We start from the raw sequence: 25,653 nt of genomic DNA, 5'->3' as shown, positions 1-25,653 counted from the left end.
AAGGGCATAACTAACTACTCTGGAGAAAACCTATAAAACAAACAAGTCAGGTCCAACGTAAGAGTAAACATACAAAATGTAAGTTTGATGAACAAAAGTGATAAAAGGAGACAATTGCAGGGGGAAACAACAACCACAACTAATGCACAGAGGCCTAAAAGCTTGACAACAAGAAGCATAGTGTTCAGTCACAATAGAACTCTCAGTCGCAGTAGACATGTCTAAAGAACAGGGAAGTTTTAGGCTCCTTTTTAAAAGTTTCAAGATGGTGAATACCAGAGATTTCAGATTTCCCTACTGAGGAAGAATATTTTCCATGAGGTGAAATTGCAGCCTCAAGGGGTTGACAGGAAGAAATTAAATGGCAAATTGCACAGGTGTACAAGAGAATCTAAAACAAGTGGAAAAATTATTCTCTTGGGCTTGAAGAACATCCTCAGGGGTTAATGGAACTTTGTTGATGAGCGACAGAAACATTTATATGCGAAGTCTAACATTTGAAACCCTCTTCCAATTGAGAAGCTCAATTTACAACTTTCAGTTCTATAACACAAGGTTTAGAGGTTTTGGGCAAGGGATAGTTTTATTGTTAGAAGTATTAAGGCTGTCCAGAAAGAAGAGGTATGTGAGTAGAATCCATGAAGAAGAGCTTTAGATGTTTCAATTTATTGTGAAATACTACAAGGTTGGATGTGGTTCACTGATTTAATTTGATTTATGAATTTGCAAGGTGTGCAAATGCAGAGGACAAGGGTGTTTTGCAGCTACACTCAAGAGGCAATCGCCCATCGGGTATTTTGTAGTAAGGAGATGGGGTTGGAGAAGTTTAGGAAAAGCTTAGTGGCAACTGTGGGAAAAAATTGCAAAATTTAGAGCTGAGGACAGAAAAGACCAAACTACCGAAATAAGCCTTTAATGATATGGTGACTGACGGAAGGTAGCCTGAACTCGATCATGGAGTTCCGAGGGTAGAGTATAAGTTGAAAAGTCAGAAAACGGGAGGAAGAGGTGAATACCCTTTATGAAGGAGACATAGGGGCATATTACCAAGGGCCATTATCGCTGCCTTAGCGGGACTTTTTCCCACTAAAGCAGCAATCATTTTATCGTCCTATTACCTAGCTAGTAGGAGATAGCGATCATCTTGGGCCCCACTTTGCATGTCAGAGATATTTATCGCTAATGACATGCAAAGTGGGCGTGCCAAGATGTTAGCGACTGGAAACAGTAGCTAATATCGCTATCTCCAATTATCAACAAAGCCTTACTTTTTGAAATATTCGCATTATGCGCGAATATCTCCAAAAGCTAACGCCTGCCCAGAGCAGTTCTTAGCCATGTTATCCAATGGAAGGTGGATAACATAGCTTAGAGCATTGTCACGATAATGCATGAATATCGCTGATTTTTCAGCGATATTCATGCATTTCGCAGGATTTTTACCGCTTTTGAGATAAACCTTGATAATATCAAGGTATCTTAGCGGTAAAAATCATCGGAGCGCGGCAATATAATTTTAGCCGCACACCATGCATAGCGATAATTATCACTATTGCTTGGTAATATGCCCCTAAGAGCTTTGAAGATGCATCTCATATGAACTGCCAGCTAATGTAGGGATGTTCGGTGACTGGAAATTCTAGAGTGCCTGTTTAGCCCAACAGCTAAATGCGGTGTTAGCAGGACACTGGACAGGAAGACTCAGATATAAGACATCATATACATTTTGAGATAGAATAAGTGTCTGGATAATAGACTCATGGATTGCATGGGTGAAATGGCAGGAGTTTGAGAATGGTCCCTATAAAAGAGAAGCAAGTGTAAGTCAAGTTGGGCATTTTGAGCAAAGTATGAAACTGGGTATCGAAATTGACTCCAAGACTACAGGTAGAGTTAAAGAGGACAGGTGACATGTAAATAATCATCTGGCAAGAAGAGAAACCATTTATAACCATTATAACATATACCATCCAGCAATTACATTTCATTATGTAGCCATAGCAAATACGTGATATTGTCATAGCAATGTAATACACACACTGCCCCAATTACACCACACAAGATATTTTTATACTGCCTGCTAAATTTCTTTACCTGCCGGCATGTAATTGCAGTCTCAAATTTCAAATGGTATTAGGTATAGAAATATACCGCTTAAACTGACCTGCCCATCATGAAATAATTGCGATTTGGACTACCAATCAGGTTCCACTGACTTATAAAATGACAGCGTCTCATTGGCTACCTACACACGAATGGGTTGCATATAAAAATAGTGATGAAATAAAATAAAGTATCTTTTAAAAGCAGAGTAAAATGTCAACAATGTAAGAACAGCATCTGTTACAGCGTTTCTGATGTCCTAATTAGTCCAGCAGCATTGCACTGAGTGGGGAAGAGAGAGGGTACTTCCTTGCTGCAGCATTACAATGAGTGACAGAGAGAGAGGGTACTTTGTTGTTGCATCATTGCAATGAGTGAGGAAGTGAGAGGGTACTTCCTTGCTGCAGCATTGCAATGAGTGACAGAGAGAGAGGACACTTTGTTGCTGGGCATTGCTAGGAGCAAGGGAGCAAGACGGCACTTTGTTGCTGCTCATTGCTAGGAGCGAGGGAGAAAGAGGGCACTTTGTTGCTGCAGCATTGCAATGAGTGACAGAGATAGGGGGCACTTTGTTGCTGCAGCATTGCAATGAGTGACAGAGATAGGGGGCACTTTGTTGCTGTAGCATTTCAATGAGTGAGGAAGAGAGAGGGCACTTTGTTGCTTCAGCATTGCAAGGAGCGAGGGAGAAAGAAGGCACTTTGTTGCTGCTCATTGCTAGGAGTGAGGGAGAAAGAGGGCACTTTGTTGCTTCAGCATTGCAAGGAGCGAGGGAGAAAGAGGGCACTTTGTTGCTGCAGCATTGCTAGGAGTGAGGGAGAAAGAGGGCACTTTGTTGCTGCTCATTGCAATGAGTGACAGAGATAGAGGGCCCTTTGTTGCTGCAGCATTTCAATGAGTGAGGAAGAGAGAGGGCACTTTGTTGCTTCAGCATTGCAAGGAGCGAGGGAGAAAGAGGGCACTTTGTTGCTGCAGCATTGCAACGAGTGACAGAGATAGAGGGCACTCTGTTGCTGCAGCATTGCAATGAGTGACAGAAAGAGGGCACTTTGTTGCTGCAGCATTGCAATGAGTGACAGCGAAAGGGCACTGTGTTGCTGCAGCATTACAATGCGAGAAAGAGGGCACTTTGTTGCTGCAGCATTCCCAGGAGCGAGGGAGAAAGAGGGCACTTTGTTGTTGTAATACAGTCACGCATGAAAGGAATTTAGATTTTTGTTATCCTGTTTGAAAAATAATAATGCTTGTTTCTGAAGACTAGCTGGTCCATGCTACTGAGATGTGGGTGGCAAGCACAAATGCAAGAAATCTCATAAGTCGTTTCACAATGGAATAAAAGAAGCTGGGGTGGCTATTAAGAGAAGTTGAGATTATGATGCTTTTTTAAAATAAAATAATGTAACATTCTCAGTTTTGATCAGCTGATACTGGTGGTTAAGCTCTTTTACAAATATTCCAATTTTTGCCGCGACACAAGTGAGGCACGTTTGAGCAAAAACACATGACATAAAATAAAATAACATACCATAACACCATGGGCCTTCTGAGTCCTGTGACCTTCGTGGGACAGATGAATCACATACTGATTGAGGTTCAACCCTCTTGACTATAAGGGGGCTTGTGGACTGCTTCGTCCCATTATAGAGCCCTTACAAAACAACATGTGCAAAATAGTTTTCAATTGACATCACGTCAAAGAAAAGCCACCATGGGGTCAGATCTAGTGTTTGGTAGAATGTACTTCATCCAAGAGGGTGGCAGAGAGCATTACGTCTGCCAGTATAATGAAGTACCATTTTGGAAATTTAGATTTCACCCCTGGCCCAGTTGTGATTTCTGTGCCATCATGGCAATTCCTGTCAAGGTACAAAATGTTTGGTGTACAACTGCCATCAGTTTGACTGTGGTCCTACAAATATTTAGACACTTTTAGATTTTCCCAATGTGAAACTTTGTTACTGCAAAACAAAACTCTAATGACCCCCATACTCAGGTAGTTTGTTGTCTTGATATGGGGGTCATTATTACATTTGTCTTTCCCTCACTGCCAGGTTCTACCTAGTGGTGACAGGCAGAAAAAAGATGACACACCATTCACCCTAAATAGCATGTGAGTAGACCTGGACTGGCTATAGCGGGCACCGGGCAATCGGCCGGTGCGCCTATGGGTGGGGGCCGGTTTTAGGCCCCTGGGGGCCGTTTTTGTTACAGGGCCGATTTTGCAGCATAGCTGCCCCCCCCCTACCCTGAGAGAGGGGGACAGGGGGGGGGTCAGCTGAGCACTTTGCCAGGTCCGGTTGTGGTTCCCAGGATGGCCCTGCGGGTGAGTGCACATAATTCCCTTCCTCCAACTGTCCCTACTTTAGTGTGTTGTTGAAGGGAGATTTCCATCGACAGAGCCAATGGGGTCTGTAGACAGAAATCTGGTGATCTTGCCAACCCTAAAAAGGATAGGTGGACCGTCAATATAGATAATAGGATGATCTGTTACATTTGCGATGGAGTACCCTCTCCGCCAAACTCAAAATCAGCCCCAAAGTGGACTACTGGCACAACAGTAAATACCGATATTTAAGAAACTAGTACTTCACAGTATGCAAGACCGCATGTGGCGACTGAAAATATTCTCACACTTGCCATTGTTTCCAGGAAAAGATGTTTGTAACTGGGAGGCCAAGGGTGCCTATATATTTTTTAAATCTCATTTACAAGCAGCTGTTACCTGGTGATATTTTGTTTCAGCTCCATACATGTAGAACTCTCCAGCTCCTGACTTTCAGAACTTTTTGAAGGCACCACTACCCCTTTTGTTGAGATCCTACCTAGAAGTTTTGAATTTGCATATTTCTATATAACAGCACTTTAACAACTAGCCACTATATTAACAATACACAGGGCAGTGATTGAGTGTAGATGTTGTAAAACGTGAAAGAAGGAATTGGGGGGCATATTATCAAGACAGGAGATAAAATTATTGCCGCTTTATCAGCAGAAAACTGCTGATAAAGCGGCCATAATGGGCTTGATAATATGCTCTATGGAATTCCAATAGAAGCCTATGTTAGATGTCTTGACATCTAACATGGACTAACTATTTCCAGCCTCTGTAATTCTACACTTTGAGTTATCCTGCTTAAATCACTTTATCTCTCTGTGCCTCACTTGCCGATGTGTTCTGAAACTGAGAATTTAAGAATCAGTATTCCGGTCTACATATGAATAAATATTTTGATTGCACACATTGCAACTCTTTATCCCTTTTTGTATCTACAGAGGACAAGGGGGGTGGTAAAGAGGATCAGTTTTTTTTCAGAATGATCAAAGTAGTTGATCGATGATGCTTATATAAAAAAGTTCATGTAGGTAAAGTCTCACTAATTAAAAGTTGGCCTGGGCGGAGTTCGAAGAGTTCTGCTATGTGGAACTCTGCGATGTGAACCAAAAACTCTGTTGCGCAAGTGGTGGAGTCAATTAGGGTGCGCCTTTCATGCTGATTTTTAGCACTGATTTTTAGTGCCACGGGCATCGCAAGTAGGTGCAGCTTCTTTCTGCCGCTTATGTAGATTTTCGAACCAAACAACAGCTTCATCAACGTGAATGGATTATTTCTCAGCATGAGCGGTCGCACTCATCTGTGACCTTCCGCGTTGAGAAATCTCGCTGGGAGGTGGTCTAGCATTGAATTTTCCTCACTCCTCCTTGCCAACTTAACGTTGGTGAGTGCGAGCGAGGAAAAAGCGGACAGAAGTCTTTTGGAACTCTGCTGCTCCGCGGAGCGCAGAGTGCAGAAAACCTTGCAAACTCCATGAATAGAGCGGAGTTCACCGCCCAGGCCTACATAAAAGATTACAGTGATGGTGAGGAACCGGGCAAGCTAATTGTCCGGAAGGAAAGCAATACAAACATTGATTGGTTTTTCACCTCACTGGCTGAATGCAGAAGGTCGATATTATCCATTATTATGCAACATAATGATGTGATGTGCAGAGTCATGGTTAACTCATATCTTTTTGTCCTGAAAAGGTGCAGAATATGTCTCAGTCAATAGAAGTATTGGACAGGCGGACCCAGAGAGACCTGCAGTACGTAGAGAAGATGGAAAACCAAATGAAAGGTCTGGAGACCAAGTTTAAGCAGGTGGAAGAGAACCACAGACAACACCAGGCAAGACAATTCAAGGTATGTCTGCATCTTCAGCTCGTTCATCGAAATCTATTCCGACGCATTGTAACCGTGCTATTCTGTATGACAGCGGCATAAGCAAGATGCAGGAAATGACAGGGTGGGCCATTAGACTACAAGAGGCCTTCACTTATTCAAGCGGCATAGGTGAGATGTCGGAACATCCAAAGGGCAGGGTGGGTCACTAGACTACAATAGCTCTACACTTATATAAGCAGCATAGGCGCGACGCAGGAGCGTCCAAATGACAGGGTAGGCGACTAGAGTACAATAGTTCTTTACATATGCAAGTGGCATAGGCGAGATGCAGGAACGTCCAAACGACAGGGTGGGCCACTACACTACAATAGCCCTTCACTAACACGATGCAAACTAGAAAACCCACCCCAGTCTCCAATTTGAATGTTTTGCTGGTGCATCATTCAATTTGCTGAGCAACTATTCATATATTTTTTCCCATGTATAAAACTGTCAGTCCATGTCGCAAGCGACAATTAATCACAAATAAATGACGATTCTTGTGATCATTCGATCAGTGGCTGCCCACTATGGTCAATGGTCATATAGTTAGCCCCTCCGGATTAAAACAAATTAAAACAACAGGATGCTTACAGAAATGCTAAAACCCATCTTAATTATAAAAAATATGCTGCAGCCCAGCACTAATGAGCAACATTGCTTTAAACTCAAACTTTCCTGCCCCCAGGGTCCAGGATTACAGTCTTGCTTCCTTCAGATGCACTCTAATTACCTGCCTGGGCTCATTAGCGGCGGATGCTGCACCAGGTGCTCAGCATAGGTCCGCGCGCTCCACCTGAGCAGCAGGTCTCTGTGGTGCACCTGATCCACAGACCTCCATTGCATCTATGCTGCCTGAAAACCTCTTTGCAAAGTTGGCTTTTCAGATTCTCCTTCTGGCAAAATTGCCCAAAAAACACATTTGTCTGAAATTTTAATTGCAGGTGGAAGCTGCAAAGTTGTTTAGTTTTAGTTCCATCCTTCTCTCCCGTGTCGAGGCGGCTGGCATCAGGGGAACCGCCTTGGTTTGGCTGGCATCCTTTCTGAGGGACCGCACTCAGGCCGTCCACCTGGCTAACTTTTCTAAACCCTCTCAAAAGTTTCACTGAGGAGTCCCGCAAGGATCTTCTTTGTCCCCTCTGCTGTTTAATTTGTACATCTCCCCTCTTATTTTGGCTCTTCAGCAGATGGAAGTTACGATCTACAACTATGCTGATGACCTCCAGCTTGTCTTTAATGTATCCTCCTCTCCAGATTCCACTCATAATTTTCAATCTGTTAGGCTTTTCATCAGGGACTGGATGAGCTACAACCATCTGAAACTTAACCCCGAGAAGACCGAGCTGGTGTTGACGGGTGGCTCCTCCAGTCCCTGGAATTCTCTGTTTTGGCCTCCCTCCCTGGGTTCTCCTCCTACCCCCTCCTTCTCGGTCAAAACTCTAGGGATAAAACTTAATGCCCACCTCACCTTACACTCTCAGATTAGTTCAGTTGTTTCCTCGTGTTTCTTCACTCTCCGCACTATCCGAAAGGTGTCACGTTTCTTTTCCTTTTCTGCACTCAAACTCATTCTGTCTGCGATGGTGATCTCCCGTTTAGACGACGGCAATGCCTTGTATACCGGCGTCCCCACATACAATCTCCGGAAACTTCAACTGGTTCAGAACCAGGCAGCCCGACTTGCTTACAATCTGTCCAAGTCGCATCATGTCACTCCCCTGCTCAAAGCTCTGCACTGGTTGCCTGTCCGGGAACGTGCCCTGTTTAAGATGGGTTGTATCAACTTCCAGGCCAGGGCGGGGACAGCCCCCGGCTTTATTTCTTCTGAGATCAAGGCCTACCTTCCTAGTAGAGAGTTGCGCTCTTCTTCGCAATCTCTTTTGGTTGTCCCTCGTTTCAAGAAGAAGAGGTCAGGAGGCGTCAAATTTTGTACGCTAGCGCCCACTTTTTGGAACACCCTCCCTCCACTCCTCAGGTCCTCTCCCACTTATCTGGAGTTTCGAAAAGCTCTGAAAACATTTCTCTTTGCCCAAGCCTTCCCACACTTCCACTGTCCTATGGTAAGCATCCTTAGCGCCAAGAAACGGCTTGGTATTCGTGCACTTTATAAAAAATATTTTAATTTCAATTTTAATTTCACTGATGGAATTACAAGTTTCACACTCCCACTCCTAAGCAGTTCATTCCTTTCTTACATTCAATGGTTCACTATTTTGCCTCGTCCATAACGTTAGCACAATTGCATCACTTTGTCAAAGTTTAGCCTGAAAATGTAATATCCTATATTTTACATCCTACTTCAAAACATGCAGGTCAAACTATTTACAACTTTTATTTCTGATGTAGAGAACAGGAAACGTAGGAAAAATTTCATTAAAAAGAGACACAGAGATGTAAATGTAAAAACATATATTTCAATTTTCCTAGTTTCAAAAAACGTTTTATTTAATTTCTGAAAATTATTTGGGGAGCAACATGTTTTTTGTCCTCTTTAAAAAAACAATCAAGGGCTTTCCCCTGCCTGAGGAAGTCTGCACGCTACTGCTAGGCATCCAACCTCCCGCGCTTAGGGCCCTCACGCGCAGCGACTGGATCCTCACGCTCCAAATGCTAGGCACAGCTAAGCAACTCATCGCATTGTACTGGAAGCGGGCCGAAGCACCGCCGATAGCTTCCTGGTTTGTGCGCCTCTGGCAGGTCCTAGCAATGGAAATGCTTACGGCGCGGATACAAGCGAGAGACGCGCGTTTCAAAGCAGTGTGGGAACCCCTTGTGCGCCACCTATGCTCAATCAGTTACGCGCGCCACATGCCTCCTAGGCTCCGTGCCCTACATCTCTTTGACGACGCCCTTACCCCAGCAGACCCCGGCAGACTCTGCCCTTGACTACCCTTTCCCCCGCGGGCGCTGTTGCAACCACGCAAGTCCTCTCGCACTCTGCCCCCTGACCGGATTTGAGATGCTGCCGCTCTTTCTCCCTGCCCCCCCTTTCATCTTTACCTAGCTACCCTCCGATTCTTTCTCCTTTCCTACTTGCCATCCTGGCCTTCGCCTCCCTATGGGGCAGTTGAGCCCTGTTGGGCCTTAAAATTCTGTGACACTACAGTTAGCTATTCTATGTGCGCCTCCCTCGCGTAGCAACGTAGCACCCGCGCGAAGCAAACCTTTGCGACCTTCACCCTTAAGCCACGCGGCTGGCCCCCTTAGTGTGGTTGTAGGCAGGGCGCTGTGTTAACGCTTCTTCCCCACCCCAGTTGGTATACGCCTACGAGTTCTCTTATGCGCGGCCGGCCTCAGCACGAGGTTGTAGGCTTATCGCTGTGTTCACAATAAAAACAGTTTGAACAAAAAAAAAAAACAATCAAATCAATTTTTTTTCTGTTTTATATTTGTTCAGAGGTTTTTGCAGCGGAGTCTTTCCTTTCCCCGACAATTGGCAATAGTTTTACCAAACAAGTTGCTGTATTTTTTTTTGTTTGACTAATTTTTAGAACTGATTGAGTAAAAGCATCCTGGGTGGGAAAAAGAAGACTACAAAATCACCAACCTGCACAATCACTTCAGCAAAGCTCATATTTAGGGTGATCAATAACTATGAAAATAAGCTTCGAACTCTAACCAACCCGGTCCACTGCCAATCAATATCAATCCATGTGCTGTTTTCCACATTCAGTAATGGGATCATGTGTGTAACACTGAACCACAGCTATTGTCCCCACACCTCTTAGACTCCTGTATTATTGGTGTCAAACACTCATCCATGTGTTTTTCGTTGTCTGCAAGATGCTCAAATTCAATACTGCTCCTCACAAGTACCATTTAAGGGAGCACATTTGTGCATAGGCACTAAAAAATTATACAAATTGTCATGCAACATAGATCAGCATAGAACTAGATACATAAACAGACGCAATTAATATATGAAAGGCTTAATTATTAATTTATTAAAAATAATAATTGATATTGGTGAAAAAGACAAAAGACAACGCAACAACATAGTGGTGAAAAGAGAACCACCAGAAAATATTTGACACAGTTCATAGGAGTCGACTCGAGTTTCGAAGCCTTTAATTGGGATTTAAAATAAGCCAATGTAAAACGTGAAATCTTTACACAGGGGAATCACAAAATAAAGGATAATTAATAGACTCTGCTAAAGCACCCATGTCTGCCAAATTTCGTCCCATCCCCTACAACTCTAAATTTTAAGAATATATTCCTTATTTTAATTATTGTACTCTCCCCTTCCTCCCCTTTTTCTCTTTTACTTTCTATTTCTGTTTCTTCTTACCTTTCCTTCTTCATTTACCCGTTCTCTAAGTTGCTCATTTTCTATCTTTACCTTCGTTTTTCATCTTAATTATTTTATTTTCTCTTACTGGTTTCCACCCATGTTTTATGTTTTCTGCTATCTCCTGACATACTATTCATTTCACTTCTTCCAATGCCACATGCTGCCTCTGGCTAAGTCACCTATTCTCTTCTTTCTGCCTTCTTGTACAAGAGTTCCATTTCTTTCTATGGTTGCTTTCTTTTTTCTTCCCTTCATTGTTTCTCCAACATATCCTATTATCAGTTCACTTTCTCATTCCTTCTTCTCCTCCTTAATCTCAGTTGAGATTTATTTCCAGCCTATAATCAAACTCTAGCACCATTTTCTACCAATTCTTCACCTCTACATCATTGCTTCTCTCGAAACATTCAAATCATTTCTGTATTTTCTATTCCATCTTTTCTTTTCTAATTTCAGCCACTTTCTTCAGGTATTTATCTGCCTGCATTCCTCAGCTTCTCTTCACCTTGTTTCTTACTCTTAAACCCTTTTTCTGCTCTCTCCATTCTCTTTCTCAAGTTTGCCAACTTTGATTGCCTTTTCCCCTTCTCCTAGATGGCCTTTTTTCTCTTCCACAATTGTATCACTTCCTTTTTCTTTTTCATCACCTTTACTTTCCATTCTCCTTCTTTAGCTGAATGTCTGTATTCTTACTACTGTCTAGTTCTATCTTCCTCCTACAGATGTATTCTCTCTCTTCCCCTCCCAGATTCTCTGCCTCCTTTTTCCTACTGTCTCACCGTTTCCACTGTACATTATTCTTGCTTAATACACATCTATAGATCCTGCTCCCAAGGTCTTTCTCATTGTAAATTATTCGATCCTTCTAACCTTTTCTTTCCTTCCTTCCATTTTCTTTAATTCTTTAAAATCTTCTGCTGAAGCTAATGGAGTGTAGATTGCCCTGGAATCTTTCTAACTTCACAAAGTCCTCTGCCACCCAACACACTTTGCAGTGATGCAAGTGGAGTTGTTAGGGAGCTGCACAGCTCACCTCCAAACCATGCCTTCACCTTCATTGCAACACTTTATTAAACACACCTAAAAAATTAAATAAGTATATATTTATAATTCAAAATTTCTGCGCTGTAAAATGTACAATTTATGCCAGTGAAAATATACAACCCCTATTTTGAAACTCAGCACGTCCTCTTTCAATGTTCTGCCCAAGAGGGCAAAGTATTGAGGATTTACACGTATTTAGTAACAAATAGATGCCTCCCCGAAAACTGCAGCAGTGCAGTACAGAGTAAGGGTGGGCGTAAAATCCGTTTCGCGGGCGAATTTGCGGATTTTCAGCAATTTCGTGATCCGCGAATCTCGCGAAATCGCGGTAAAATCCGCGAATCAGCGGGGACGAATTTTCAGCCAAGCAAGGGTTACAGCAGCAGGTGCAAAAGTTGAACCAAATTTCTTTGTAACCTTTTACAAAAGGGTTAAAAACAAATTACCTTCAACTTGGACACCTGCTGCTAATTGCTTTCTGGCGCCTTGTTGCCTACTTGCAACTATTCTCTGACCCTGCTCTGACCCTTGAAGCAGGGTCAGAGAATAGTTACAAGTAGGCAACGAGGCACCTGTCCAAGGAATTAAACCTCATCAGGAAGCACTTACAGATATAAAAAACAGGAAGAAGGGAGAGGATGGCAAATAATACACCCATTTTGAGTTGTCAGGAGAGGGTTAAACTAAAAGAGATCTTTACAGCACAATTTTCATATGCATTTTTCTAAAAATAAAAAGCTGTATGTTCTGTAGGGGCAACTCAGGAATCTGGCCCTTCAGAGATCCGGCCTCTCTTTCTTTCTCTCGTTCTCTCTTTCCCTCTCTCTTTCCCTGTCTTTCTCTCTCTATCTATCTATCTATCTATCTATCTATCTCTCTCTCTCCCTCTCCCATAAACGACTGCATGGGTAACTTCGCTATGCAAGCGGCTCGCGAAGACGCAAAAATCCCCGCAAACACGCAAAAAACCCCGCGAACACGCAAAAAACCCAGCGAACACGCAAAAAACAAAAATCCGCAAATTCGCGAATTTTGCGGATCGCGAATTCGCAAATCCGCAAATCGCGAAATCGCAAAATTCGCCCATGCTTAGTACAGAGTAAAATAGATTTTTAGACTTAATGGAAAAGAAAACCTGGCTCATCCTGATAATAGCAGCATGTAAAATTCTCCCTTAATCCACAGAGGAAAGATTGCTGGCCTCTACATTGAATGTTGCAGCAGCTTAAGCAGCCTGTCTTAAATTTAAGGAAATTTAAGAAATTATTCACAAATATCTTCGTTTTTAGCATTACTAAAAACACACAGACACACAAACAAAAACTGAAAATACCACTGGCATTCAACTGTAGTCTCTCCACTTCCCAAAACACAACAACCATAAAAGGGCATTCCATATTCACAATCCCAAACATATTCATTACATTTAATTTGGAAGAAATGTGGCTAACATTAGTTTCCGTGGCGAGTGTATTTCATTTCTCATGCAGTAAGTTGGCACTCTATGGAATGAGCCTCAGACAGCATGTGCAGTAAAGGAAGGTAGACTCACTCTCCTAGGTAAAAGTAATAAGAACGTGAGATTGGATAAGAGATTATGTTGTCAGACTTATCTGCAGCAATGAGAGAGTCCGTTTCAAGCCTGCTGTCTTTGTTGATGATGTCGCTCTTGTCGATTTTTGAGAAGCATGCGCACACCGCCACTCAAAGTCCTTCTGTTTGACCCTGCAGTAAACTACCAGCTGATGGTCTTCAGCTGAACCCCACCTTAAAACTAACTTCAGGTGCCACAGATTTCATTCAGAAACTGAGGCCAATATGGGAAGGTAATGTGCCCAAGATGATAACATTGGAAATTGGCATATGGCTACCAAGCCTCTCCATGGCAAGGGTTTAACAACTCTCAGCTAGCCCAGCCTCTGAACTAGTTGCTCTTTCCGTGTAGGAACTTGGACGCCCATTCTTGCAATGGGAACTATGGAAATACACATTTCTGCACGCAAAGTGCTGCTGGCAAAGAAAGGCTGCGGTTTACAAAGCCTTGATGATGGAGTGGCCCTTTTAAGTTCCACACTTAATTCCAAACTGATTGAGGCGGCCAGGATGTCACAACACAGCAGTCTCTCGCAACATTGTGGTGGACGGTTGAGTCGCAAAGACTTCTGCATGGGTCCAAGCAATAGGGATTTGGGTAGTGAAGGAGATGATGAAACCAAGCTGTCTTTGGAAATGATATGCAATGTTCAAAATGGGTTTTCCCCAAAAGGGTAGGCAGCAACTCATAACACAGCTCTAGAGCCGGACAATGTACACTTAGGCTACTTCACAACCACCAACAGTCACCAACCCCCCTTCACCGTAAGGTTGGGCCCCTCTCTCGCTGTGCGCAATTTCAACTAATTCCATCAGTTTTCATGCATTTTGAGGACATCTTTTTTTGCGCATCTCAAATATTCATTGGGATAAAGAGCTTGTTAGCCCAAGATTTCCAAAGTCATGTATATTTGGGTCAAATGTTATTTAACGTTTGTGAAATTATTTGCACACAAGGTTGTGCCCAGTGATCCTGAAACAGGATTAGAGGTGCCCTGGTATTTCCAGGCACACATACACCTGCACTAATTTTCCTGGAAACTTAGCCAAATAGGTGGAAAAAGAGGAGAAAATGGCGGTGTAATATCGCTTTGCCAGTGACACAGTAGTAGTAGCATTTCAAGAATGCCAAGGGCACGCAAGTAAGGAGAATGAGCACTTTCTTCCGCCTGGATGGGAAAAAGGCAACCATTTAGGGGCCAGGTTGCAACTCTGCCTCATGCTGCTGTAGCATTTGGCCCCTGCAGTTGATGCATTAATGAAAGCTTCCCCCCTGCTCAATACAGAGCTCAAACCAGGGGTGCAATGTAGGCTCCTGCAGCCCCAGTAGTCTGGTGGCGGGAGGGGCGGGGCAACACTTCAAGCCCCCAATCCTCCAGGCTACGCTTTAAGCCCAAAGTTTATAATTATCTGTGATATGGTAGCATCAGGGGTCCCTCATCACATTCTGCATGGGGGCCACATCATTTTGTGTTACACCACTGTCTCGATCATCCAAGTCAACCTTTTAATTGACTACACTACCCACAGAGACAAATACACAGAGCACTTCAGCTGGGAAGAATACACTTCAGGGGTGGCCAATACACATTCAATTTGCATATAAGTATAAAAAAATTGCATATCATCTTCGAAAAACAGAATGAGTCATCTGACAATTTACTGCATGTTTTGAGCATCTTATGCAATATTGCGTACAGTCGATGAATGCAAATCACGGTCACTGTTGGGAGCACCCTTTTTAGGTGACCGTGGTTTGCTAAAACATTTCTAATGAAGTTTGTGCATGCTTATGGGGTATTACAAAAATTAATTAAAATAAATGCTGATGTGGTGTTTTAAAATAACCTGCAACAGCATTTCGCCTTCCTTCAATGCCCGCAGGAAGGCGAGGGTTTGTCTTGATATCAATACAGTGTATTATTGTGTAAATGGATATTTTGTGTCAGCTCAGGGTTAGCGAGCTAGATCCTCAACACTATTTCATCTTTTTGCTTACAGGGCTAAAATAAAAGAAAGTTTTTTCAATGCTGCAATGACTGAAGATGCAGTTCACTCCCATGTAACCATGACAGAGGGCCACAGAGCATTTTTTTTGCACCATGCATAATATATTTTTGTTACTTATTTTTAATTTCCCAAACAATTTGGCACCACATCACTAAGGAACCTTGAACACATCTGGGACCTTCCTTTGCATGCGACTGTAGAAGCATTCCATGAGTCTCTTTAAAAAAAAAACTTTTTTGTCGATGCATATATATTTTTTTTGGTAAAGAAAAGAAATCTTTGTGTCTGTGATCCGAAGCATGTAACCTTAAGATGTTGCACTCTACAAATGACAAATAAAGGCCTTTTCCCAAATATTTTGGTGTATTGTAGCCTGTTTAATATTTGCTTGCTGATGCATCATTTGGACAAAGATTTTTTTTTTGAAGGGGCGGGTGGGGCGAACAAATCCCACACATTTGCACTCATGTAGGGAGAGGCCAGGGCGAGGCAGGGTTTTGCACATTTTTGCACGCATGCCACTGAACCAAGCTTATTTTAACCTTGCAGGCAATAAAAGCGAAAATGGAGGAACTTAGGCCTTTGATCCCTGTGTTGGAAGAGTACAAAGCCGATGCAAAATTGGTATTGCAGTTTAAGGAGGAGGTCCAGAATCTGACGTCTGTTCTAAACGAACTCCAGGAGGAGATTGGCGCCTATGACTACGAGGAACTGCAGAGCAGAGTCTCAAATCTTGAAGAAAGGCTCCGTGCATGCATGCAAAAATTAGGTAGGCTCAGAAAATTGATTGTGGCCCTGGCCATCCACCTACAATGTAAAGCACTCACAACACTTCCATACAGTGGTGCAGAGTCACCCTTTTACGATAATAATACTTGTAGTTTTTAGGTCTGCACAATATATACGTATGTCTCGCTTAGTTCTAGTAGGGAACGACCAAGAACACACAATGAGGTCTCACACCCATGGACCATGTCATTGGAATGGGCTGTGGGATCTACAATTGCAAAGTGAAACAAATGGGCTGGAGTAAACTTAGAAATGGGCACACACGTCAGAGTTTAATACCTGTTGTTAGCCCTGGGCTAGTCCAAGGGTGTAGGGCATGCCTGGAGTGAGTGGTGTGAAAGTCCACCAGCGTCAGAACATCATGGCTGCTGGGGTGTCTCTTGAAAAATGGCAGTGGTCTTGGATGATATCTCAGCAGTCTCTGGCACCCTCATATAATATGTGTATTATTACACCCTAAATATGGCATGCCATCTTTTCTTTCAGAAGACCTCAGCTTAGTGGGGAAGGGATAGCTCCCTGCACTATACAAGATCACTGGTTATTGTACAGTTTAGAGCACAATCTGCTGTGTGGATCATTTGTTACTATTGAAGTTGTATTCGTGCTACTGTTGGTTGTGTCTTGTGCCACGTGGCAATGGTGACTACTGTAAATGTGGAACAGATTATGGCAATGCCTGACCGGGATATGATTTGTTGACTACTTAGTGCTTACAAGAGATATCGCTTTACGACACAGCAGGACAGGTTACTAATCAATAAGGAACAGCATCTCATGATGTATGGTTTGTAGACCATTTACCGTGCTGAAGTTGGGTCTTTTGTAAACAGCATCGCAGGTTATTTTACACAAGCACCAAACATTTGTTTTGATTGGGGCCATGGAAATTGATGACGCTGCATGCAGAGCTCACAACTCTACGCAACAATGCAGGATATTTTACATTATAGAACACAACCTGGTGATTTGTGCCACAGATATCATTTGCTGGAGTTCCACAAACACCTCAGTGCACCGCACACCAAGAGGGGCTATTTGTTGTAGAATCCGTGAGTTGTAACCGGGATGCTTGAATGGGTAGCTCCCAGCTCTACACTGTGGTAAAGGGTATAGAACACAATGTAACAGATTCTGGTGATTTGTGACCTAGGTGTCCGAGTGCTGAATGGATAGCTCCCAGCTCTACACTGCATTAAAGTGTACTGTAGCTATGTTACAGATGCTGGTGATTTGTGTCCGGGATGTCTGATTGGGTAGCTCCCAGCTCTACACTGCATTAAAGTGTACTGTAGCTATGTAACAGATGCTGGTGATTTGTGTCCGGAATGCCTGAATGGGTAGCTCCCAGCTCTACACTGCAGTAAAGGGTATAGTACACAATGTAACAGATTCTGGTGATTTGTGACCTAGGTGTCTGAGTGCTTGAATGGGTAGCTCCCAGCTCTACACTGTGGTAAAGGGTATAGTACACAATGTAACAGATGCTGGTGATTTGTGTCCGGGATGTCTGATTGGGTAGCTCCCAGCTCTACACTGCATTAAAGTGTACTGTAGCTATGTAACAGATGCTGGTGATTTGTGTCCGGAATGCCTGAATGGGTAGCTCCCAGCTCTACACTGCAGTAAAGGGTATAGTACACAATGTAACAGATTCTGGTGATTTGTGACCTAGGTGTCTGAGTGCTTGAATGGGTAGCTCCCAGCTCTACACTGTGGTAAAGGGTATAGTACACAATGTAACAGATTCTGGTGATTTGTGACGTAGGTGTCTGAGTGCTGAATGGATTGCTCCCAGCGCTACATGCAGTAAAGTGTACTGTACTATGTAAGAGATGCTGGTGATTTGTGTCCGGGATGTCTGAATGGGTAGCTCCCAGCGCTACACTGCAGTAAAGTGTACTGTAGCTATGTAACAGATGCTGGTGATTTGTGTCCGGGATGCTTGCATGGGTAGCTCCCAGCTCTACACTGCAGTAAAGGGTATAGTACACAATGTAACAGATGCTGGTGATTTGTGTCCGGGATGCTTGCATGGGTAGCTCCCAGCTCTACACTGCAGTAAAGGGTATAGTACACAATGTAACAGATGCTGGTGATTTGTGTCCGGGATGCTTGCATGGGTAGCTCCCAGCTCTACACTGCAGTAAAGGGTATAGTACACAATGTAACAGATGCTGGTGATTTGTGACTGGGATGTCTGAATGGGTAGCTCCCAGCTCTACACTGCAGTAAAGTGTACTGTAGCTATGTAACAGATGCTGGTGATTTGTGTCCGGGATGCTTGCATGGGTAGCTCCCAGCTCCACACTGCAGTAAAGGGTATAGTACACAATGTAACAGATTCTGGTGATTTGTGTCTGGGATGTCTGAATGAGCAGCTCCCAGCTCTACACTGTGATAAAGTGTACTGAAGCTATGTAACAGATTCCGGTGATTTGTTAGTACTGAATAACCACGTGAGTGCACTACAAAGCAGGCCAGGCTACTGTCCGCCAGAGCACAGATTATGGGGATTTCTGACCAGGGTTTCTGAGTGCTGAATGGGTAACTCCCAGCTCTACACTGTAGTAAGGGGCACTGTAACTATGCAACATGTCCTGGTGATTTTCGACCAGGATGTGTGAATGGGTAGCTCACTGTTCTGCACAGCAATAAAGGGTACTGTACCCAATCTAGCAGATGATGGTGGTTTGTGCCCGGGATGTCTGACTGGGTAGGTCCCAGCTCTGCACTGTTGTAAAGGGTGCTGTACCAACGTGACAGATTCTGGTGATTTGTGAGCTGGGTGCCTGGGTGTTGAATGGGTAGCTCGCTGCTCTTCATGCAGTAAAGGATACGGTTCACAAGGTAACAGACCCTGGTGATTTGTCACCTGGAGGTCTGATGGTTAGCTTGCAGCTCTACACTGCAGTGAAGGGTACTGTACACAATGTAGCATATTCTGCTGATTTGTGACCTGGATGTCTGAGTGGTTAGCTCGCAGCTCTACACTGCAGTGAAGGGTACTGCCCACAATGTAAATGATTCTGCCACTTATGACGTGGATGTCTGAATGGGTAGCTCCCAGCTCCTCTTTGCAGTAAAGGGTATTGTACACAATGTGATATATTCTGGTGCTTTGTGACCTGGGAGCCTGAGTGTTGAATGGGCAGCTCCCAGCTCTACTCGGCCGTGAAGGGTACTGTTCACAATGTATCAGATTCTGGCGCTTGGGACCTGTATGTCTGAATGGTTAGCCCTCTTCTCTGCAGTAAACAGTCATGTTCACCATATAACAGATGCTGGTAAGTTGGATCCCAGGTGCCATTTATTTGTGTTGAATGAACAGCTTCCTGCTCTATACAGGAGGACAGGCTACTACTGCACGCTATAAAACCGATTTAGATGATAGGGGATGGTTAGGTACCTTTGTTAGCCCTCGGTGGGCAGCTACCTGTCCTTGTTAGCAGTGGAGCGCATTCCTACAGCCGCAGGATCACCTTGTAAAGAGTGATTAGAGGAACAAGGCCATCATTCTCAGCACATGTTTCCCATGGAAATGCAACCTTGGGTACCCTTCACGTTATAACTTAGCCAATTTCACATAACAAGGTTTTTTAAGTCATGGAAGAAGAGTTATTTAAAGTTTGGTGGATGCAAGACCTACACCAAAGACTGTCGGATGTCCCTTTCACATTACTCAGAGTGTATACTCATGAATGCAGCCTAACCAGGGAGGATTAGGGGGTGGCAGTTTTTAGTGAATGTCCTGGATCTGCCAAACTCTAAATAACCAATTAGCATGGTTGACATTTCCACTAAACAACATCCAGTCACCAGTGCATGCAGTTTTCCTAATAAGTGAAACATGCATGTCAATAAATGAAAGGGCGGATCTTTAAAGCCACGTGTTAGAAAACGATGTATGTTTCTATGCTACCCATGTTCAAATATTGGTCAGTGTTAACAATATTAAACCTTGGGTGGCTGGTAATCTGTGGTTCAGTGCAAATTGGGGTGCAGTCGCTTCAGCCCACAATGGTCAAGTACATCCATCACCAAATGTTCCTATTGATATGGGCGCCATAGATCACTCTTGGTAAACCTTGTGTTGAAGTGATCTTGGTTGCAAATCATTACCTGGAGTACCTACTCGATCAGGGCCCCCCACAAAAATCACCAGGAGCCTTGATCCCATAATTCCTCCACCAGGGAGGTAGAGGAGGCACCTTTGCTACAAGGGTGGATGGACCATTAACTGTAGATAACTCAAAATGAGGAACACACTCTACTTATCATCACAGGTCAACACCACAAAGGCGTAACATCCATTGGGGCATGGCTCTCTCTTTGAAAAATACTAACCTAAAATAGTCAAAAGTTCTATATGTGATTGCAAATGTCTATATGCTTGAAGAAGGATCCGAGATAGGATGCTAAAAGCCCTTACGATTACCTCAGCACGATACATTGGCACTGATAGAAGGACGCTAGTCAGCCATGGTCCGTAGAGGGAGTTTCAGTGGGGCGGGGCGGGGGAGGGGCAAGGTGGGGGTGCTAAAAACTGGAGTATGGATAATTGAAGGTAAGAAAACAATTTAATTAATAAAACGAATTTCGTAGCGCACCCTGCATCGCATTCGATGCAGGGTGCGCTACGAAATTCGTTTTATTAATTAAATTGTTTTCTTACCTTCAATTATCCATACTCCAGTTTTTAGCACCCTCCACCCTGCCCCTCCCCTGCCCGCCTCTCCGCCCCACCGAAACTCCCTCCACGGGCCGTGGCTGAAGCAAAGTTTCCATAAAGTGCATTGATCTCTCTATACAATGATCCTGCAATCATCCATTATTACCTATCAACACAGCTTCACCTTTTCTGCCATGGGCCGTGGTGCAGAGTGGGTGCAAATAAGACAGATCATTGCAGGTCAAGGAAGTTGGTTTGGAGTACTAGACATTGGTAATCAGAATAAGTAATGATTACCATGACACCCAGTAGTTTTATTTGGAAAGACATGCTCAAGTAGTTTTCTTACTCAATATACTTGCATAAACTTTGAGTGTGCTAAATTGCCCAATGTAAAGTTTTCTCGCAGTGTTATATGAAGTTGACACACTTCACATTTTGCAAAGTTTGGTTTCTTCTCAAAACTTCCCATGCTGACAACAAATTCCACAAAAAGCATTTTCAGAATATTTCTGTAAAACCTTTTCTGTGACTGCAATTCTTGCTAAAAGTGAATTTGCTCAGATGTTTTCCTTGCAAAATTTACTTTTGCTAGATTTTTTCCTCCAGTATAATTTCTAAACTTGACAGCCTGTATGAACTTTATGAAGCTTGCCACCTTTTTGTGGAGTTTGCAGATAAAAATGTTTGCAAATTTGAACATTCCTTGTGTTGTATGTAACAACATCAAATACAAAGATATCAACTTGCTATAATGAAGAGTTCAAAATATTGACTTGCACGGTGTCATGAAGGTAAGACTACATAAGGGAGTGTGAATTTACTTTACATTTCCACAATTCACTGTCGTCCAAGTTGATATTCCAGTCAATAATTAAGGTTGAAGGTCAATGTTGCATAGTCTATAGTGTTGTAGTACACTTTTTAATATTTAATAGTCAACATCTACGGTTAGGGTACAATATTAGCCTCAACAAAAGAGAAGAGTCACAGCTCTGTCAGTGCCTCACCCAGGATAAATACCCATGGATCAGCTAATTAGATGTAAGAGGCAGTGGTACAATTTGTTTCCATCCAAGCACTGTAAGAGGACCCAGACTCTGAGTTTCAAAATCAGTGGTGGACGGCATGGTTTGCAGGTTGGAAGGCGAGTGTGGGGGTCGCGCGGAATGGGTCACGATTGCGAGAGGGAAAATAATTTTTAAAATAAAAGACTTATCTTGCCGCCGGTTCCTGCGTCTCTGATCCTGCTCTCCTGCCTCCAACTTCAGGAACAGGAAACAGGCAGCCAGGCTCCCTCCCCTAAGCCACTCAAAACGCTGAAATGCAGTATTGTGATTGGTCTGAGTGCCATCATAGGCACTCAGTCAAGGGCTGGAGGGGTGGGCATGTTCTCCCTGCTGTAAGGTAGCCTGCACGGATAATGGGGAAAGTGCAAATGACTGTGTTGGGTGGCTCGAGAGGGCTGACCAAGCAGTCATTGCGCACTTTAGGAGTGGGCAAACCACTCCTCCCTGCCCTGCTCCGAGAGCAGAGCAGCCTCGCCCACCCACCCGCAAAGCAGCACAAACATTAAATGATAATAACCGAAAGATAATATCATTTTATATTTTTGCTTTAAATACTGTTTGAAAGCCGTAGGGCGATTCTCCACCATAACGGAGGAGCCGCCACTGTTCAAAAAGCAATCTCACAGGTAAGGAAGATTGTACAGCTCAGTCGGTCACATAATTGAAAAGAAACAGTAACACGTCAAAATCAGATTGAATATGTCATCCCATCTAGAACAGAAACCAGCTAGACGTGAGATGTCCAAATATTCGGCAAGGCTTAGTGTTCGATGAGGATTAAATTCTTTTATTTATCAATTGTACTTCTTTTCTCTATTTTCTTTCAGTTATACCAATCAATAATATATACATTAAACAATAATTCATAAAAGACAGTACAACAAAAACGTAGACAAATAGATAGAGGCAAGACGGTAGTTAGACTACGCGTGTTTCGACATTATCGTCTTCATCAGGTCACCGTCATACTGCACTGATTGGATGAGAGAGTATACTTAGAGAGAAGCCGCTAATTTTGTCCGTCGCATCCGCTAGACGAGTCTTTCACCCCCTAGTTGATAAGAAGATTTTTTGCGCTTTGGATGATATCTTTCAAATATATGACACCATCCTGCAACTAGCGATTTTGGACCATCTACTTACATATTAAATAACGAGTAGTGCAGTCTTCTCTCTAAGTACTATCTTCTAGCATGGTGGTTCCTTGATGTCTTCTGATCCTAATACGAGTATTCAAACCTGGAACGTCCTTGCTACAGTTCCCCTTCTTTCTGCTCATTATATGACTCCTCTTTGGAACGCCGCCTTTCAAGCATGCTGGTTTTCTGTTAATGCTGAGAACTACATTTTGAAACTACAACTTTGGAATATACATGCGACTGTTCCCCGAATAAGCACCTAGCCTTTAATCATCACAAAGAACCGCCGCATCAGTTTGAGGCTACTATCTATTCCACTTGGAGCCCATATATTTTCCACTCCAGCACATTCAATTTTGGCACAGATATACTCTCTCATCCAATCAGTGCAATATGACGGAGACCTGATGAAGGCGATAATGCCGAAACGCGCGTAGTCTAACTACCGCCTTGCCTCCATCTATTTGTCTAAGTTTTTGTTGTACTGTCTCTTATGAATTATTGTTTAATGTATATATTATTGATTGGTATAAATGAAAGAAAATAGAGAAAAGAAGTACAATTAAGAAATAAAAGAATGTAATCCTTATCGAACACTAAGCCTTGTCGAATATTCGGACATCTCACGTCTAGCTGGTTTGTGATCTAGATGGGATGACATATTCAATCTGATTTTGACCTGTTACGGTTTCTTGTCAATTATGTGACCGACTGAGCTATACAATCTTCCTTACCTATGTTCGTTCCCTATGTATAGCTAGTCTATTCATTTATGTAGGGGTCCATTTCTTCTAAATCAAATAGCGATCTCACACCAGGGCCCATAGGGCTAGTCTTTATTGAGACACCCAAATACATCTTTCAAATTAAGCTTCATTACATTTCCCACCATATTTTTATATGTTGATATGTGTTTTGAACAACGAAGTGTACCTAATGCACTCTTATGAGGGACTTATGCTCTGCCAGTAGGGTTTCTGCTCAACAGGTAGACTTTTTTGATGTTAGAACACAGTTCTTAAATGTTCCATCTTCTGACATCTCAAATCAAGAAGACCACTTGATTCTAGGATGTACTAAGTTTGTCTACTTTCACGAAAACCCCTGTTCGTAAGTGTCATGTTTCCTGAGCACAGTATCATGATTGTTGTTTATCAAATCATTGATCCATTCATTTATCCAGCCACCCATCCCTTCACCTATCTATCATTCTGTCAGTGTTAGTAATCAAATATAATGTTACATAAATATTATGACCCGAGTTTTATTTGCAGTGGATGTAGATATTATATTATTAACTTCAATCTGGTGATTGGTTTATAAACCTTATTTGTGCACCGTATTTTGCCAGAAAATATTGAGGCCACATTATTCTAGAACAATACTGTCAGTTCTTCTGTGAATCTTTCCATCCTTTAGTCTCCAATAAATCTGGCCATCCATTCTTCGGCTGCATCTCTGTGCATATATTGAGCCATTGATCCATCTGTCCATCCATCCATCCATTCATCCCACAGCGAGTCATCTTTACACTCATCCATCTGCACTTCTATCCTTCTCTCCACTCCTGACTTCACTCATCCAACTATCCAGTCATCCATCTATGCATCCCAAAGCAAGTCATCTTTCCACTCATCCTTCCACACTTCTATCCGTCTCTCCATTCCTGACTTCACTCATTCATCAATTTAGTCATCCATCCATCCTTCCATCCCACAGCGATTCATCTTTCCAACCATTCATCTGCACCTCTGCCCTTCTCTCCATTCATGACTTCATCCATCCATCGATCCATCTGGACATTCAAAGCGACAGCGAGTCGGACAGTGCAAACAAAACATGTGAGGAATGTTCTCATGCATTGTTAGTACAAACGTTTGGGTCGGTCACTCCTGGACTGCCCTTCAACAGCACTTCAAATGAATGGAGGTAGAATCTGATACAATGCAAACGATCACAAGTGTAAAAAGTGCCTGTTATAGCTGCACATTGAAAAAAGGCCTGTTGCAAGGCAGACCATGTTGTGATGAAATGTTTTTTCAAGAAAACAAATGGGGCAGAGAGAGGATCATATGGGCAGGGCTTTGGATCACACGCATCTAGCCGGTGACACTCCAAGGCACGACCTGGCTCTCTTAGCCTCCTCCTCCTCCTCCATGACTTGTCCCTGTTTGTCCCTCGTGCCCCCATTTCCCTAAAAGACTTGTTTAAGCGCCTACACATGTTATGTATTGTGCAGCACTAGGACCTTTCTAAGAATTAACGAATTTGAGACTGTGTAAGACATGAGAAGGAAGACAAGAGGCAGCGCCCACTCTCATACAGATTACCCCTGATTTGGCTTAGAGTAAACCACCACCAAATCATTCCCACAAACAAAAGGAGCAGTTTCTGGAAGGTGTAGCTCCTTGAAACTCTGCAGATCCCCCTTTAATTAGACATTAGACCTCTTCTTTCATATTTATTTATTTAAAGTCTTGTATAGCGCGAAGATGACCCAATCGGGTATCAGAGCGCTTTACATAAGGGTTACTTACTCCCAACCGTGACACCAGCCTGGCTGACACAAAAGCTCCGCCCCAGGAAATGTCTGCCTGTACTCAAAGCCTCCAGTGGTGATTATAGAATAACAGGAAGTCTTGTGCAGCCAACCAATGACAGAGTACATTGAACGAGCGCCCCCTTCTGGTGAGCGGAGCTTGTGACTAGAACAGACTGTATTATTTTAAAGAGTTCTGC

General features: G+C 43.1%; 1 protein-coding gene across 2 annotated transcripts in view; it reads left to right on the top strand.

The window, feature by feature from the left end:
• OLFM1 (olfactomedin 1) overlaps positions 1-25,653 on the top strand; it is a 213,290-nt gene that overhangs the window by 111,880 nt on the left and 75,757 nt on the right. For both annotated transcript variants that reach the window (XM_086921049.1, XM_086921050.1), the window contains exons 3-4: positions 6,127-6,282; positions 15,794-16,013. In XM_086921049.1, the coding sequence (XP_086777175.1) occupies positions 6,127-6,282; positions 15,794-16,013 (376 nt within the window). The remainder of the gene's footprint in view (positions 1-6,126; positions 6,283-15,793; positions 16,014-25,653) is intronic.

Source organism: Lissotriton vulgaris, chromosome 5, assembly GCF_964263255.1.
Source record: "Lissotriton vulgaris chromosome 5, aLisVul1.2, whole genome shotgun sequence".
Classification (NCBI taxonomy): domain Eukaryota; kingdom Metazoa; phylum Chordata; class Amphibia; order Caudata; family Salamandridae; genus Lissotriton; species Lissotriton vulgaris.
Note: the sequence above shows the minus strand (reverse complement) of the source record. Positions and strands in the feature narration are given on the sequence as shown.